Genomic DNA, 18,426 nt, shown 5'->3' on the forward strand with positions numbered 1-18,426 from the left:
TTTTTCTTTCTTAAGCCGCCTGTCAACTAAGTTAGCTTCGATTGTTTCTCTTGACTACGCCGTTGCGCGAAGAAAAAAGACAATTTCGCAGCCCGATGGCTCTTTATGTTCTGGTGTTACTCTAGCGGCAGTCAGCACATGCAGGACTAGGTACTGTACCTACTGGTAGACTACTCCGTAGACCTACTGCGTCTGTCCCGAGCTACTCCGCACCCTCCGCATAATTTTTGCTTCGTGTAGCAAGCTTTTAGCTTAGTTCTTATGTCGACCTACTGGGGCCGAACGACCTGGTTTTTCACTTTCGTGACGCAACTTTTCGAAATGGTTCTCCATCAGATTCTGTCAAACGAGCAGAAAAAGTACCAATACAAGCTCTGATACCCTGCTCCGACTTCTGTCTCCGAAGCAACTCTGTTATTTGACCAATTACGCGCGTTGAGCTACCAAAGTGTCAACCGTTCGCTAGGGACATCGCCAAGCCCGATTCCCACATGGCTCCTAAATCCAGTCGCACAGGGGCCCTCACGGATGGGATATAACGTGGCAGTATGACGCGGGACTACTGCCTATCCGCTCTTTGAAGCTTTGGTCACTGCGACGTTGATCTCCATCTCTCCTCACCCTCCACACTTAATACTAGGCAATCACCCAGTCAAGTCGCCATGGCTCCTCCACAGTCACTTAACTTAATGGCAATGAATTCGCAATCGATGGCTTGGCAAGCTGCCATTGTTTTCGCTATAACATCACACTAGCAGCTTTCTGCCCCATCTTTTCTGTCTTTAAAAACTACCTAGAACCAGACTATGTAGACCAAAAATAACAATTCCGTTCCCAGCACATTGGTCTCTGTCTGCGTATTTCTCGCACCGTAAGCAGTGACTAGCTTCAGGAGCTCCATCCGCCGCGTTGCTCTCGACGTCTGCACAAGCTGCAAAGCATTGACCCGCCCGGATTTCTCTTTCCGTTCTTTGTTTGCAGACGCAGCTTGCCGCCAAAGGAATTAAATATCTGCCCGCCTAGATTGAGGTAGCAAGATATTAGATTGCTTGCAGCTCCTCCACGCCGCCTCACACCACATCAACTACAGACACGGCATCACCTGACACAGCTGACAATATGCGTCCCGGATCGTCATCGTACTGCGCCAATGGCATTCTTGCCCTCTTGGCTCTTTTGCCCACCGTCAGCTCGTCTATTCTATATTCTTCCTCATATGGTGGAAGCGTCTCTGCCCTCGATCTGACCCTTGCGTCGGACTCGAATCTCTCAAGCCTGAAGGTGGTTTCGTCGACCAAGGAATGCTCCCCAGATCCAGCTTGGCTGACCCTTGATTCGGCCAATTCAAGGCTCTACTGTGTTGGTTCGTCATTTTCGCATGCCATGGACGAGGATTTGTGAGGCTGGAGACTGCAAATGACCCAACCATGCTGACCCGAGATGCATAGGCGAGGGGCTGAACACGAGAAATGGGTCACTGAGTGCCTTTGCAACTTCACCTGATGGTTCTCTGTCCTTAATTAAGAAGGTCGACACGATTGGAGGACCCGTGAGCTCGGTTATCTACGGCAAAGGCGGCGAAGGCATCGCTGCTGCACACTAGTGAGTCCCTATCTACTTTGTGGTTACCCAGCCTTCAAACCACCCTTGCACGATCGTTGCCCAATGATACTGAATGAAAAACTCGCGATTGGCGCTTGTGTATAGTACTGGCTCATCGTTGACTACTTATGCAGTCTCCGACCTAAAGCTGCTTCAGGCAAAGACATGGAGCGAACCTCTTGGTCCTAATATTACCAGGCAGGATGCTCCACATCCTCATGAGGCCACTCTCGACCCAACCGGTCGCTTTGTTGTCGTTCCGGATCTTGGTTCAGACCGTGTGCGCATTCTAGCCATCGATGGAGCAGGAGGTTTGGGTTTGACGGAGGTGGAACCACTCGCCGCCAGGCCTGGCAGTGGACCTAGGCACCTGGAGTTTCTCAAGCTCGACGGCAAGACCTTGATGTACTTGGTCTCCGAACTGGACAACACTGTGACGGTGTACGAGGTTGGCTACGGTGACGACGGCAAGTCCATGTCTTTCAGTGAGATTATGGTTACGGGGACTCATGGTGATATCGCCACACCCAACGCGTCCGCTGCCGAGATTCATCTGTCGGTAAGTATTACACTTTGTTAAGACATCCTTGGTGTGTCTTGAGCGTTTACTAACACAGTAACTCCAAAAGCCGGATAATCGCTTCCTTCTTGTGTCATCTCGCTTCGACAAGGCCTTCAACATCCCCAGCTTCGATACTACAGATGGCACCCTTGTCCCGTCTGACACGATCACCAGTTTCTCCATCGACCAAAAGACAGGTGCCATCTCAGCGATTCAGAGGTTCCCAGCCGGCGGCGACAACCCAAGGCATTTCTCGATCAACAAGGACGGAAGTCTTGTCGCGTCTGGTCTTCAGGGAGATGGACGTATTGTCATCATATCTCGCGATGCAGAGACTGGCCTCCTGAAGGAGTTTGTTGCCAACGCCAAGGTTGAGGTCGGCGTTAACTGTGTTGTCTTTGCCTGAGTGACAGAGTCGAGAGACGGCCATGAAGGTTGGGCATAGTCTAGAACTAGTTCATTTGCTGCCGCATGGCAAGCTGGGTATATAGATCAACCAGAACTAGGAGCTAAGATTATTACTACGTACCTTGCATGCAATATCTGCGTACTCCAGTGACCCGTCAGATCCGTAGTCGTCAACGTCTCGAAGCAGTATGCAGATCGAGCTTTCGAGGGCTTGTCACTGTTGCTAAATTACTCTGGACAAGGCATGGGAGATTAACTGAAACCAGGTCAAGCCCATCTTTCATTTACAAGTACTTAGAAGCGCAGTGATTGGATGGACCACTTGGTTCGGGTGGAGGTATAACATCTTGTTCTCATGCCTTTTTGGCTTGTCGACATTATGATCGCGTATTGTAGGCACCACAGGTTGATCCAGGATGAAGCTGACTGGTCTCCATTGGTCAATTCATGAGAAAGAGGAACGCTGCAGGTCGGTACATGAACGCAACCGATAAGAGGAAGCTTAAACGGTACGGTACACCGCAAGCAAGCAAGGTCGGCCGCTCGGACGCATGCCTTTTTAGATGACGAGCTAGGCTGAGAGCACCAGAGTTGGTCGATCCTTGGGTAGATTCCACGTGTGAACCATGGTAAAACCCAAAAAACCGAATGCCACCACGGCACATTGGGTGTGATATTTTTCAGCTCATTTTGTAATTGTACAAGCAAAGCTCGCCCATCAATGTACAAAAACGACTATGCTCGAATAGGTCAGCCCATATTCCTTTCCGGACGCTTCCGGCTCCAGACCTGCAGGCGTTTCATTCCATCGCACGGCCGTAGCCCAGACCGCCATTCATCTTATGGACCCAAACAGGGAAAGAATGACAGGTTTTGCGAATTTTGACGTATGGGAACCATATTTTCTTTTTTGACGCAGGTGATAGGAAAAGTCGAAACCTTGGCCTGGATCCACATAAGGCATGTAGATTACACTCCCACTCTTACCGAGTCGCTTCTTGGGCTTATTTTCTTGTCCCAGGCGGGACAGGTGAGATTGTGCGGGGGACCTTGGCCCGAACCTCATTACAATGCATGTTGGGGTTGGCGATCGCATATACAACATTATCATATAAGCTTTCTGACGGGAGTGATGAAATGGGTCAGTCAGCGCAAGCAAATAGCTACGACAGGTGTGAGTCTCGAACCATCTATGAGGGCATTGACACGGCCCCTGACGGATACAACACAACTATTTATTCCTATTGTAAGAGCAAACAGCAACCAGGAATATGACACATATAACGCGGCGGGTACGCGACGGCTGGAGAAAAAAAAGCAGCCCCGGTAGCGGTCTTGGCGCGGGCAGTGTCTGACTTGTGAAAAAGTATCAAGAGGGAAATTTGAAAACAATTATACAGAAAAGGACTAGGGAGGGGAGAATGTCAAGCCGGATCTCGCCCGGAGTTGCCCGTACGACTTACTCACTACTTCGTACCTTCCCAAAATCCCGACGAGGGGTAACATGGAGCCAAGACAAGACGTGCTTGCTCGGTGGCTAGGATGTCTGTTACCACCTGCTGCAAAGTGTTAGGTGTACCTGTAGTACAACAGCTCAAAATCTCTATGGACGTCCCCTTCTATCCTCATGATTTGGTAGGTTCGCAAGAAACCACCGGGAGTAGGTAGGTTAGTCGATTTGCAGCTGCGATCACGAGCCTGCCAAGCGCACGATACAAGCACCACACAACCCACCACTTCCGTAATATATAGTCAGATATAGGGTAGGTTCGTCGTGGAGGGTACGGCTGGCGACGGGTCTGGAGAAACAAAGGGTTGAGCTTTTGTTGCCCTGGGCTTATGCGACATGCGACGAAACACGTGGTGGATCAACGCGGGTGGACGACAAGGTCGGATGGCTGTGGAGTAATTTTTCCCCGCATCTCGAGGAGAAGTAAGTTGAAAAAGAAAAAAAAGAAACGAAGGTTCGGTTAACGCATGTGCAGATCTATTTAATGGTTGGGGAGGGGGGGTGTGATTCACAATGGGTGGTCAAGGTGGCATCCGGAGTCGTGGTGTAGACCGTCTAATAAGTAAGCGGGCAGGCGGAGAATTATTCAAATGTGCAAAGGAAAAAAAAGCAAGGCAGGAGATGGGTTTAGACGGACCCCTTGAGCGATAAACCCATCTTGATCAGACCAGAAAAGCTGGGTTGATTTCCACAGCCGGGGTTCTTCTACCCCAGAGCCATACGGTAAGTACTTGGCCCTGGGCTGAGCTCCAGGTAGGCCGCGAGCTGCGCGCAATCACATCGAGTTCGCCACGTCTTTTATTGGGGAGGCAAGATGGGCTCATTCGGCCCGTTTTGTCTTTTTGGAAGAGGCGTCCATATGCAGATATCTGCAAGCCAGTCCAGGGAGGGGGCGTGTGACGAGGACAGGCACCAGACAAGTACGTAGTGCCTTCACAAAGGCTTTGTTCTTGTCAACTTTGAGTAAGCTCTTCGTTCTTCAACTGTTCGACATGATCTGCGGACGAACCTTTGAAAGTGGATGGGCGCATTACTTGACATCAGAGAGAATGTAACCAAACAAGGCCAGCCAGCTGTGGCGCGTTCATCGGTAGATCGATCAAGCCACAACCAACAAAGACAAGAAAGATAACGAAGATAGGTGCGTTCAACGTCAGCCAGTCTAGACTGAGGTGCATCAGAGCAGCGCCGCAAACGGTGTTGACTTCATTTGTGTCCCGAACTACATTGATCGCATGATTCCGCTCATGCGTGCTCAGTTGCTGAGCAGCAAGTTAATGTGGCGAGTAGACACAAAAACATAGGTATGTAGATAAAACGGGGCCCTCGGGTTGAAGCTACTGTAAGTGCTGTACTGTAGAAAGAAAGAACCCCAACCCCGCACGCTCATCAGGACTCGATCCAGAGACCCACTGCCAGGTACCATGCGGCGATTACCGAGCGAAGTAATAATACCTACATCTCCTACAGTCGGTAGCCATCCGATGAAGCGAGATCTCATGGAGGGCAAAGTGCAGGTTCGCCTAAGTACTTCGGAATTGGGAGATGGCAGGATTGATGAAGGGGTATTAGGTAGGTAGTATAATTTGAGTATTGAATAATAGATCGAACAACGTGTCTTTTTTTTCTCACGAAAGTCTTAGTTTATCAGGTCCATGGTAGTGTTTGGGGGATGGTTATCTCATTACGACAGCAGCGGCCAACCAACGTCCAGGCTGGAGTTTTCTAGTTCTGTAACTAGGTTGATATCTACGCTCTCTGAGCAAATGGAAGTAAAAGTAAGTGTGGTTTGCTTGTCGCCGTAAATGATTCCGAAAAGAGACGGTGGGGAAAGACTTGGCTTTTTGTAGATTGACGGAATATCAAGAATTAAAACAAGAAACTCGAGAGCAGTTTGCAGAAGCCGCGCAGGAGCAGTGCCTCACCTGAGGATGCGGGGGATCGATTTATGCTAAATTAATTGCCCCACAATCCCCAGAGCTTGTCTTTTGTGGAAGACCATCCGCCGGTTTGCATTCGAGATCTTCCCCATATGGTTGGACCATCCAATGCAACTTTGTGGAGGTGCAGGCATTGATCATTGGCATCACCAAGCTATCTACACATGTAGTGGCTGCGGGAATCCAAATTGACGTCGCTGCGATTCATGGATAGCGTGATTTTGGTGGGGGAGGGTTCTTTGGCTCTGCCGTGAGACCGATCTAGTCGTTGACTGAACCTTGGTAGACGTCCCTGTTCATTTCAGTCTAGACAGGAAGCCTGGGGAGATGACTTACTTCGCTTAACCAGCTGGAGGCAATTGTTCATTTGACGTGTGGGAAGGACGAACGCGAGGGTCTGTCATCCATCCGTAAGGCGAGTTCTGTTTGTTCAATTACCATGTCGGTAGCGTCTGCAGGTAATCAATTGATACATATTGCAGAGTACCGTGGGGTGCAGCCAGTCCCTTATTTTATTGCGCAAGCTACCTTACCAAAGATCTGTCTTTTTACTTCGTAGCACATGACTGACCATCAATGATCGATTATATGTCATGTTTGCAACTACATGACGGTAGCGATCGGCCCCCGCGGTGCATATAGGCGGTGGGCAAGTGGCCAACATTCTATGTTCTTGAGTCTGCCTGCCTTTCTTGGGTCTTCATCCCGTCTTTTTTTTTTCTTTTTTCTTTTTGTGTTGTGCCTCGAAAGGGTGGTGGTGGTGTTGCTGCGGTTTGCTAAGCGAAGCTGCAATGAACTCCAATTCCCTAGTGGAGACCAACGAGGTAAAAAGTACGCTGGTCGCAATTTTGCGTTATCTGACTGGATGGACCTAGTCCACCGTTGACGCGCGGGAAAGATGGTATTTACGGTACCATAGTAAAAAAAGACAATAAGAAAAATGAGATAAAATGAAAAGTGAAAAAAGCTACCCAAGTAGGTTAATGAAATAAGAAAAATAAAGAAGAAAATAGGACCAAAAAAAAAAGACGAGAAAGGAACGATGATCACCAAGGAACGGTCGGGACCCACACCAAGTGGAGTTTACCACTATACCTACGGCTGACGATTGACACACACGGCAGCCGGGATATCTACGGGCTTGTGCAAGGCTGGGCCACGCCATTGGGGATTCAAACCGCCTGGTGTCAAAAATGCATGAATTTAATCTCACAAAAGTATCCCTACTGGATCTATACACCCAGATTGCCCTACCCGGGGCTCCTCTCTGCCGTATTTGGTCGATTTCAGTAAATCAAGTTTATGCGGTATTGAATCTCTTGCAAGGGCCCAACTGTATACAGTACAGTACAGTACAGTACAGCAGAAGCCGGTCGCGGGACGGAATCAAAATGTGTGGACACCAGTCAGTTCAATCCAGCATACCAACTCTGACTGGCCCGCGGCCTCTCGGATGACCACTTGGCCTGTCCCCTGCCACCACCTCCACCTCCATCACCTACCCGAGCTCGCCGCTTCCGCAGGGATAGGTCTCGGCAAGGACCCAGACTCGACTCGAATTTCCCTTTGGTCGAGGGGGGGCCCTGGCTGCATTTTTACTTGTCCTGTTCTTGGGGGTGTACCCCGGACGCTTCCCCCAGTTAGTTACGTACAGTCCAGTTCGCATCTAGGCTGTTGCCGCCGTTTGGTACCTGCCTGTGAGTGAAGTGAGTGCCTGGTCACCTAGTCACTTGGCTTGCGCTACCTTACCTTGGAGGACCTTACTCCACACAATGGAACGAGAAGGGCAAAACATCCATTTCAGGGACCAGTCCGGTCGGTACTGTGAGTGGGCTTTCGCCGCTTGCGCGTGTCCGCCCGACGCCCAGGCACACCTCAAATAAGGCCAAAATGAGATTCTCCGGATGGATTTGGCTCATCTCCAACCCCATTTCCCCGAAGATCCCTACGAGGATCCTCCTACTCTCTTAAAATCGGATGTGACCCCACTGCTTCACGAGAGGTTACCTTCCTTCTGTTCATGGTCTCTTGCCATCTTCAGCTGTTCAAGACCTTCATCGTCGTCCAGATGCGCTGAAGAGTAGCCATCCTATCTGCATAGTCGAAAACATTAAGCTAATTTTTTTTTTGTATACGCGCGCGGAAAGGTTTTTCTACTGTCTTCTACAGAAAAATACCCTTTTTACATTTTCATTATTTTTATTTGACCCTGTTTCCCCTCCTTCTTTTACCTCGGCGCATTTTCCGAGTCCCGCTGCAAGGCCTTTCGGCGCCTCATGACAGAAACTCCGAATCGTGCACGGCCGTTGGCAATAAGTTTCTATTCACAGCCGATTTATAGCCGCCGGTGTACCAAGAAAAACATCAGCTTCAATCAAGCAGGCACGTTGAAGGCTTCCCAGAGTCTTGGCATCTGTACCCAATTGAAGTCGATTGCGCCGTCATGTCGCCATCGTCGACAGGCGAGTCGCCGCCTACGATATTAAACGGTCATTCGGCACCAGCAGTCAGTAATGGCAGAGGATTTCCTCTCCCATCTCGGGATACGTTCAACATCGATATACCGACTTCACAGCTAAACACTTCCAACCCTCCAAGCGCCCTGAAGTCGCCTGCAACCGTCAAAAGCCAACGCACCCCGAGCTTCAGCCGCGATAGCATTCTCGGATCCGCTCTCAAGGCCGGCGCCTCTCAGCGGGCTGATTTTTCTGGGGACGGCAGGCTAGGAGATCCTAATGGGCTGCAGAAGGTTTCTAGTGATGAAGGGTCAAACCCTCTGAAAAGGAGAAACACGGACGCTGGTGTTGACTATCCGAGGCGACGAGCAACAATCGCCGTACGTTGTGCACTCCCGTCGCGGGGACATTTTTTTTTCTCTTGCCATCAGAATACCGCCACAAGTATGGACGCCTGAGACTGACCAGAACCCCTTGCATATGTAGTGTGAAGTATGTCGCTCCCGCAAATCTCGGTGCGATGGCACCAAACCGAAATGCAAGCTCTGCCTGGAGCTCGGTGCCGACTGCGTTTACCGTGAGCCTGGGATTAAGCTTGACGCAGGTGACAAACTGATTTTGGAGCGCCTCAACCGTATCGAAAGCATGCTGCAGATGACCCTGCCACCAAATGGCATCGGTCTGGGAGGTTCGCCGAACCTGAGCAATGGAACTGGACATCTCAGTGCGGATGGCATTCTAACTGGTGGTCCATTTCTCTCGGTCATGCCCAATGCTGCATTGAGCCAGTGGGCAACTGCTCCCAACATTTCGACGATGCCAAAGGTGCACACCAATGCGGCACTGCATCTCCTACAATGGCCCCTGATACGAGAACTCGTATCGAGGCCCTATGACCCGCAGATCTTACTTCAGCTCGAGATGGCAAGGGAGCCCCTACACTCCCTAACCAAAACCCCTTGCGTCGATTTATCCAACACCGCAGCCTATATTGAAGCGTACTTCGAGCGAGTCAATGTTTGGTACGCCTGCGTGAATCCTTATACTTGGAGGAGTCATTACCGCATCGCTTTGTCCAATGGTTTCAGAGAAGGTCCCGAAAGCTGTATTGTTCTCCTGGTGTTAGCACTCGGGCAAGCGAGTTTGAAGGGCAGCATATCCCGGATTGTGCCACATGAAGACCCGCCGGGCCTGCAGTACTTCACCGCTGCTTGGGCTCTACTGCCCGGTATGATGACATCCAACAGCGTCTTGGCTGCGCAGTCTCATCTGCTTGCCGCCGCCTACCTCTTCTACTTGGTTCGACCTCTTGAGGCATGGAACCTCCTCTGCACAACCAGCACCAAGCTACAGCTTCTTTTGATGTCGCCGAGCAGAGTGCCTTCGGATCAACGAGAACTCACCGAGCGCATCTACTGGAACTCGTTATTGTTCGAGAGTGATCTCCTGGCTGAGCTGGACTTACCCCACTCTGGCGTTGTCCAGTTCGAAGAGAATGTTGGTCTTCCTGGAGGCTTTGAGGGCGATGAGAACGAAGCAGTTGGCCGCGATGACCTGTGGTATTTTCTCGCCGAGATCGCGCTTCGAAGGTTGCTCAACCGCGTCAGCAACCTTATCTATTCGAAGGATTCAATGGCCTCTACCACTAGCCTAGAGCCTGTTGTGGCAGAGCTCGATTTCCAGCTCACGCAGTGGTATGAGAGCCTCCCGCTGCCTTTGCAGTTCCCTTTCACACGAACCATGCTCCCGGACCCAGTTCAAACCGTGCTACGACTACGTTTCTTCGCCTGCAGGACGATCATATATCGGCCCTACATTCTTGCGGTACTCGACAACGAGCAAGCCGTTTTGGACCCAGCGGTGAGAGACAGCTGTCACAAGTGTTTGGAGGCTTCGATCAGGCAGTTGGAGCACATAGCAGCACAGTAAGTATCAAGTTCCTTCTCCCCAACCGGAACAATTTATTCCCGAAACTCCCCTCCCTCGTCCACTATTTTCCCCACGCTTCGACTTTTGAGGATTTATCTGACACTATTATCTCACCTTTTCAGCCATGCGGGACACATCCCCTACCTTTGGCAAGGAGCCTTGTCTATTGTGTCTCAGACGCTCCTTGTCATGGGCGCAACTATGTCACCATCGCTTTCTAGTATATTGTCCACCGTGGTTCCCCACAGGGAAACACTGGATCAGATTCTAAGCGAGGTGATTATCGAGATAGAGCGGTACGCCGTCCTTGCGCCCAGTCTTAGCTTGGCTGCGGACATTCTCAAAGAAGCAGAGGTCAGGAGGCGAGCTTTCCTCATGAGTGGGTAGGCACAATTCGCCCCTCTGCACCACATTCAGGATTGGCTCCGTGTCGTACTTGCCACCGGGGGCGGCTTTGCTCCCCACGACTAGCATAGCGCCAATTCATCCCGGTGCCCCCGTAATATGGCCAAGCCGGGCAGTGAACAGGTCCCTGGAGATGCACTCCGGTTTATGGCCAAGTCACACCTTATCAAGCACGGCTGAGCAAGGGCAAAAAAGATTTCTCCCCGATAGAGTTACGTCAACCCGAAGATACCTTTCCCAAGGAACACGCGCTCGCCAGCAAGCGGTTCGCTCAGGAATAGTGTATGCGCGCGAGATCAGACAATGCCTTTTCCGGAATCTATACTTCGGAGATACTGTCCGTCAGCACGCGCTTTGATACTTTGCGAAAGTACCTGTGGATCTACTACCATTCGGGTCCCCGTCTTTAAATCGCATCCAGATTCGGCCGTATCAAGTACTCGGCGAGCTAAGGGACTTCAATCATCATATGTGGCGGCCTCTTTACATTGGGATATGGTGTGGCGCTCATTGGTACGGTTAAAAGGGTTCGCGGACCGCCTCGCCGCTCAAAACAGTCCAAGGTGCGACAGCTTGGCCAGAGATGATAAAAGTTGCCCAAAATGGCTGAAATCACATCTTACCTCTTGCATCAACGCCTCCAAGTTTCCCGTTTGAGCCATTAAATGAACTTATCTTGGTCTATCTGGAGAGGCTAATTACAGCTATCCGCGCGGCTTTTTTTCCTTGCTGATGGGGGCCAAGCTTGGTGATCCAGCCACAACTACTTTCAAATGCTGTTTTATTTTTCTCTTTCCTGCCTGGGCAGTTGCAAACATTGTGGCTATGTTCGAATCACGGGAAATATTCAGCGCTGAAACTTTTTTTTTCTTCTTTCGCTACTCTTTACCACATGGGCAGTATTTTGGTTGTGTAAGCATCGAAGTCTCAACACTAGCCTGGCGCACACTTGGGATTATAATGACTTGCACTGGGTGTAGTCTGCTCGCACGCCCAGAGGAATTATTGCAAGGGGATTGCGCTTTCCGTTATTCTTTTTTGTTAATATATATACCCATTGACCGCACACGGGAGTATTTTCCCGTCGAGCTGAAAACCCATTTACTATCTCGGCATTTGGTTGCCTTCAAGAAACTTGAACAGAGTCGCTTATTGTTATATGCAGCTTGCGTCAATTCATTCTGGCGATTCAATTCTTGATATTTCAGGGCTAGGATGTGAAACAATGTCCCTTTGCAAAAGGCATGGATTGCATCCGTTGAGGAATCGGTACTGTAGCTTGTTTGCATGCCGACTTGGGACAAGCCGAGAAACAAGGGAGTTTTGGCCATCTGTTTTCGCGAAACTTCGATGCGCTCATCTGGATCGAAATAACATGGATGGTATTGGTGGCGCTCCCCTGCCTGTTTGTTTGCCATTTTGTCTGCAACGTTCCGGGCCATATTTGCTTACGATGAAACGAGGCCTTTTACACTCATCGCCAGCCGTTCGGGAAAGCAGCACTGTCAGGACTTTCGAGACAGTAGCACTGCATACCCGACACCACACTGACGGGTACGAGCTGGGTTCAGAGGACACCTTCGTCTCTTTTCGCCTAAAACTTCCCGTTCTCATCAGGTTTGTACTCCCGAGAATTTTGGGGGCCACGAAGAGGGTGTACTTACTATGCTATAAAAGCAAGAAAAAAAGACATTCATCGGGTGCGATCATGAACATCCGCATCTGTATCAGTACGGCAGGTGCAGGAGAATACCTAGACATCGATGCTGCGACGTCGCAATAACCCCGCACTCAACTGAGCATGACACATGATTCAGTCACGTGAAAAAGGTTCAGACTGACGGGTCGCGCCTGCATTATCTCACGTGCTCAAGCGAATCACTTAGCATGCGATCCTTTAACTAAGAGGGTGTGCTACATACTTTTACACATCAGTATATTATTTTAATTTCTTAATTAAAATCCTTTTTCTTATTTTCACATTGTAACATTACTAGGTATGTAGAATTGGTCTAATAGGTAGTGTGATGCTGAACATCCCCCTCGGAGCTTGATTCGCAGTGTAAATATTCAACCGCGCTATTTGTACCCACCTGGTATGGTATGTTTTTGGTATGGACCTGTCAAGGACCAATCAAATCGCGCCCGAAGGTCGCAGGTCAAAGCGGGCGGGCGGTATCTATCCCCTCACCAGCTACAGTACCAGAGGTAGGTAAGGTATGTATCAAGGTACGTAGGTAATTAACTAGGTATGTACCTGATACCTTCAACAGCTTGCGGCTTTAAAATTACCCAGTACCTGCGGAAGTACAGTAAGTAAAGTACACTCATACCCCTGAACGATATGCGCAAGTGGGGTTAGACTTTGCTTCTTTCTGCTACTTGGGTTCGGCCAATCCTACTACTTATTTGGGCGTCAAATGGGTTACCAACACTGGGAATACCAATAAAAGAAGCAATTTCAGGCTTGGGTACAGGGCTGATGTGAGTGCCGACCTTTGTTGGCCCGTTTACACATTCATTGAGGCGAGTACCCAACCAACCAACGCAAGTTCTTCTCTCTATTGTAGAGCATGATAATGTGCCTTGGTTCTTGGCCATCCGGGCAGGTGATTAAAGCAGCATACCTAGGTATAGTCATGAGCAACTAAATAAACCGAGGTAAAAGGTGGCAAGCAGTAGTAACGTGGTTTAAGTACCTACACTGGCCTGACTGGCGTACCATAGAATGCATGTACTGGTCGCTGTTTCGTACGGTACCTTCCTTACCTATCTGCTAGTTCCCCACCTCGTCGCAATTGGGTCGCATTTCGGTCGGCTCCCTTGCTTTTTTTTTTCTTCTTGAACTCCAACTCCAACGATAAACAACAGAAACAAATAGCATTTCATTCAACGTAGTGCAGGCGGCCGTCACACGCCGCCGCCCAACATACGTGTCTTTTGCTGTTTGTCTCATTCTACAAACGGAGTTTTGGACTTTTGTTTTTATTTTTATTTTATTTGCGACGGGCGGTAGCAATGGAAGGTGGCTCCCGAAGCTACCAGCCCAAGCTAGTCGAACTAGGACCAGACTACTGTGCATAGACATGGAAGCTAGTAGCTCGCAGTCAATTCGACCTGCCGACACGATTGGGGTGGATGCGCCTCGACTGGGGCTGCAGCATAGGTGCTCTCACTCACCCACACTGCATGGGCGGATCATGCACAAAGCTGCATCTCGACCCAATCAGATTCAAGTGCCTCTATGCAGCTTAGCACAGGTTCAACCAGTCAGGCAACTCCAGCTGTCAAACGACCTGTCGAGTTGACCAGCCAAAGTGGGTGATGGTGGTGGGAGCCTTTCCGCCTTTGGCCCCTCGCAGCAAGCAACAACAAACAGACACGGCCAACTCCCGCATCACTGAAATCGAATCGCCCTCTCAGGGCCAACCATGGGCACCTATGGCGAACGCCGCCGCACACGAAGCAGACAGAAGCTTTCGCTCTAGCCAAGCGAGAGGGGATAGGCCACCCGGTGATTTTCGTGTGCCCGATTACAGTGACGATCGCCGTCACGGCCTGTCGTCCAGCCGGCCCTACCGCGTTGATTGGGGAGAGATGGATGGCCCGATTTTCGACCGTCAGCCTCGCCCGCTCATGGGGGAGGAACCTCTACATAGCTCAGATCTCGCCCTCATCCCCTCTCCTCGTCGTCGACACAAGACAAGCTCTCGGACATCGCACCACCACCAACCGGCAATGTACAGCGCGCGCCCTCAGGAACCCCACGTTCCTAGCTTGACGAGGTCCTCAACGGCACCACACTCGCAGCGGAGGTCCTTCTTGGAGGATGAAATTTCCAGATCAGACAGTCGCCGGAGTGGCTCGCGGCGCGACCAAAGCCCTCGGTCGCATCCCTTCCAATCAGTCCCTGGGTCCCCGGCGACATCGCTCACCGAACCTGACAGCGACAGTGATGGTTCCACGTCCTCTACGGGTCATTACGAAAGGCGCGAGCGTCGCGCAGGTTCCCGGGACGCTCTGCCTGGTCGGTATCAACCCAAGAGGAGTCAGCGACGGCATCTCCCCCATGACGACGTAATACCAGAGGAGGAGGACGATCGTAGATCGGGCCGTGTCGCTTCTCACTCGAGACGACGCATGCAGCCCGTGGTCGAATCGTTTTCGCATGGAAAAGATCACTATTACACGCCTCATAGAAACCAGAGGCGGACTCCTGAATTTGACGAAGAGTTTGGTTCTAGCCCTGATTCTAGAAGGTACGGGCAAAAAGCCCACATCTCTGAACGCCCCCAAATGCAGCCTCAATTCAACTCAGGAAAAGGAGGATGCTGACAGTTTGGGTTCTTTCGATAGGGGGCATTATCACCCTGACCAGCCTCACATCTTACAGCCACAAAGACCAGTCTACGTCACAGACGGTTCTGATACTGGGTCTTCCCTTTCGAGGAATGTAAGAATTTGAACTCGTTTGATTCTGGCGTTTTTGGTTCTTTGTCGTCGGAGAAGTAACAGCACTAGTTTGTAAGTAATCTAATCTTTGGCTTTTGGTCAAACCCCCGATTGCTTGTAACAAGAGACTAATGAATAATTCCATACCAACAGCACTCGCAGCTTGGGCGAGTCTCCTGTTGATTAGGTGGATATCCAGCTAATTGAGAACTTTAGTTTCGCGACAATGGGCCTCCTCAGCACTGCGATAAGAGAATCAAACCCGATGATGTTCACCATACGGAGGATGGACACAAGTACGGCATTTGTGGTCGCTGCAGGGCAAGGATCTGCTATATGTGTGGAACCCCATTCAAGAGGTGCAATTGTCCTCCAGTGCCTCGAAGAGGAGAGCATGGCCACTTGGCAACGGAGCGGGACGAGCATCCTCCCGAATCATCGTCTCATCAGGTAAAGAGATCAGACATCAGGGACACGGAGTATTGCCAGCAGCCTATCGGGGTTTATTCGCCGCCGGAATCACCAACATTCGAGAAGTCTACCCGCTCAAACCTTGATTCTTATGGCTCCCCTGGATCTCGCGACAGCCGCGCATACCGCGAGCGTGAGAAACTTGGATCACGAGTCCCTGTCAAAGACCAAGACGACGAGGATCTGATAACGTCAATGCACGACAGGCAAGGTGAGGACCTCAAGCGTAGGCTTCGAGGCTCACCCTGTCCGGAAGGGACGATTGCTAAATACTACGCTGATGAAGCATCAGAAGCGATGAAATCGCCTCAGTCTACAGCACTGACACATTCTCGTCTCGGAACTATGGTACCCGTCGCCGCTCCGCTACCACCACAGGATCATTCTAATTCTGAATTCTATGCCTTGGCTCCGGCGTACAGCAATAATTCAAGTGCCCAGCCAGTACCGCCTCCCGCTGTGCCCATTGCCCCGCCACCGAACGACTACCATGACGCTTCCCCGCCGCGATCGAACCATAGGGCATCCATGTCTCCCGCCTTTGACTCATTGCCTTATCCACCAAAATATTCTTCATCGCAGCCCCCCGCGCACCTGGACGAACCAATGTACGCACACTCGTACCCGCCAGTCCCAGTGCCACCTCAGGTTCAGGTGTCACCGCGATGTCTACAGGAACGTCAGGCAGATCCGCACTGGCCATATGATTCTCCAAGGACTCGACAGCGAGAGCACTCGCCTAACGCGCCATATTCACGTTCTTTGCCTCACACCACAAGCGCCGTTCCGCCTCCGGTACCCATGCCACCGCCAGCCGTGCCCATTGCGCCTTCAGCATCTGCTCGAATGTCAGAGCTGCCTGAACGCCACCTTGTACGAGCGGCACAGGCTCCACGGGCGGCTCCTTCCCCTCCCCCGGAATCAGAGAGGCACAGTCGGTCCGGCGATTATGTGTCAAGTGTCAACAAGGCGCGAACGAGGCGATCGTCTGTGGAAAGGCGCATGGCTGACCGCTTCAACCCGGAATCCAGGCATAGCTATGATTTGACTGTACCTTACGCCATTGCCTCTAGTGCGCCTCTGGCCGTTCACCCGGGACCTATGCTCCATGGACCGGTGCCTGCTCCATCGATAGTTTCGCTCCATCATCCTTCGACACCTATGCATCATCATGTGCCATTGGCATCCCCTGCCCATCAACACCCGCGCACTCCTCCTCGCTCCCAACATCCACCCATGTATCCTTACGCCTCCCCTGTGGTTTCAGTTGGTATGCCACTGCACCCGACGCCATCGATTCCCATGATGACACATATGCCCATGGGTCCTGTCCCACACCCAGCCATTTCTGTCGCCCCGGGCCCCCCCTTTGCAAGTATGCCGAGGAGGCATACGATGGACGATGAAATTTTCGGCAGCAATAACTCACGTAGCACCCGGTCTTCAGATTTGGGACCGGCTGGAGGTCCTGGACGACGGAGCCGCCGCCATGCGCAAAACGGCGAGAAGCATGCTGCGGATGGTGGTGAAAGCCATTCGCCAAGCAGGAGCAGTAGCCGTAGGCGCCAGCGGCAAAAGAGTGACTCGGTGTCGACTCCCACGACATCCAGACGCCATCATCAGAACGAGGCCCCTTACCTTGAGGACGAACAGGAGAAGCCGTCAGACTCGAGCCTGGCAGGGCTCTCGGGCTCCGGTCGTGGTATGAACCGCGTCTATGAGTGGAACAAGCACGTTGTGATGGGCAGCTCGCCGAATTCGCCGGCTGCTCCTCCATCCTCGGTGGGATCTTAAGCAACAAATGGGCTTTGCTGTTGGAAAAGAGCGAATGCCAATCTCATGAAGGCAGTTTACAAGGCATCTGTCGGCATCAGCAAACACACACATACACTATCTTTTTTAATACGACGATCTGGCTTAACACGATGATTTATGCCGTGTCATGTTTTCATAACTTTCTTGAACTTCTGGACGTGTAGTCGTCTTTTTTGTTCGTGCTGACACCACGTCATGATGCGATGAATTTCTCTTGGATGTCTTTACTTGGGGGTAAATACGAGCGAATAGTTTTACCAGCCAAGGTCTCGTACCTTTGGGTAGTCTATCGAACAATCCAATGGCTAGGGCAAATGCTGCCTCCGTGTAGTGGCTATTGAAGCAATGTTTCTTCAGGAACATATGTTCACGTCGGGCACGTATCCAAGCCGGCCGAGGAATGTAGGGACTATTGGTATTAGATACAACCTCAACCTCCCGGTCGCCGTCTGCATGTCCAATTTTGACCAAGCTTGCAAGTTTTAGTGACGTGAATAGTAGGCTGGCTGATTTAACGGTTGCAGATTCTTGCCCCCTTCCCCTTCGAGGATATTTTGACATTCCTTACCTTCTGGAGGTTGTTTCCCTTCTCCTTCTTTCTGCTCGGCCCAACGAGGCAATATTTGGCGTCTTAAAAAACCTTCTCAGTCGCAAACAAAGCTTTAAATGAAAAATAGCTCATATTCTTTTGACGCACGGTAACTTTCGTCCGAAGTACAGATGCAAAAGAGATGAACAGGGCACTACTGAGCTCTACGGTGGTCAGCAGGCAGCCTTCTTTGAGTTTGACATGGTCCAAGCGCTTACCGGGGGAAATAGCCCGAACTTTAACATGACAAAATGCAATGAATTACATAGGTACTACTTGGGGGCTGT

General features: G+C 50.9%; 5 protein-coding genes across 5 annotated transcripts; all 5 read left to right on the forward strand.

The window, feature by feature from the left end:
• Positions 1–513: 513 nt before the first annotated feature.
• MGG_01732 (3-carboxymuconate cyclase) lies at positions 514–2,706 on the forward strand. Its single transcript, XM_003714683.1, has 4 exons — positions 514–1,363; positions 1,449–1,602; positions 1,708–2,161; positions 2,232–2,706. Exons 1-4 carry the CDS (start codon positions 1,120–1,122, stop codon positions 2,568–2,570), a joined length of 1,191 nt encoding a protein of 396 aa, XP_003714731.1. The 5' UTR covers positions 514–1,119; the 3' UTR covers positions 2,571–2,706.
• Positions 2,707–3,709: 1,003 nt separating this feature from the next.
• On the forward strand, positions 3,710–4,509 carry MGG_15762 (uncharacterized protein; the record flags this gene model as incomplete). Its single annotated transcript, XM_003714684.1, has 4 exons — positions 3,710–3,744; positions 3,973–4,024; positions 4,166–4,232; positions 4,325–4,509. The coding sequence occupies 4 exons, from the start codon at positions 3,710–3,712 to the stop codon at positions 4,507–4,509; spliced, it is 339 nt and encodes a 112-aa protein (XP_003714732.1).
• Positions 4,510–7,900: 3,391 nt separating this feature from the next.
• On the forward strand, positions 7,901–12,053 carry MGG_01734 (C6 zinc finger domain-containing protein). Its single transcript, XM_003714685.1, has 3 exons — positions 7,901–8,858; positions 8,965–10,403; positions 10,530–12,053. The coding sequence occupies exons 1-3, from the start codon at positions 8,466–8,468 to the stop codon at positions 10,792–10,794; spliced, it is 2,097 nt and encodes a 698-aa protein (XP_003714733.1). The 5' UTR covers positions 7,901–8,465; the 3' UTR covers positions 10,795–12,053.
• A 467-nt stretch (positions 12,054–12,520) lies between these two features.
• On the forward strand, positions 12,521–14,893 carry MGG_11156 (uncharacterized protein; the record flags this gene model as incomplete). The annotated part of the gene is made up of 5 exons (XM_003714686.1): positions 12,521–12,542; positions 13,086–13,124; positions 13,540–13,568; positions 14,131–14,431; positions 14,766–14,893. The coding sequence occupies 5 exons, from the start codon at positions 12,521–12,523 to the stop codon at positions 14,891–14,893; spliced, it is 519 nt and encodes a 172-aa protein (XP_003714734.1).
• Positions 14,894–16,971: 2,078 nt separating this feature from the next.
• On the forward strand, positions 16,972–17,529 carry MGG_11155 (uncharacterized protein; the record flags this gene model as incomplete). Its single annotated transcript, XM_003714687.1, has 1 exon — positions 16,972–17,529. One exon carries the CDS (start codon positions 16,972–16,974, stop codon positions 17,527–17,529), a length of 558 nt encoding a protein of 185 aa, XP_003714735.1.
• Between the last annotated feature and the right edge of the window lie 897 nt (positions 17,530–18,426).

Source organism: Pyricularia oryzae, chromosome 2, assembly GCF_000002495.2.
Source record: "Pyricularia oryzae 70-15 chromosome 2, whole genome shotgun sequence".
NCBI classification, from domain to species: Eukaryota; Fungi; Ascomycota; class Sordariomycetes; order Magnaporthales; family Pyriculariaceae; genus Pyricularia; species Pyricularia oryzae.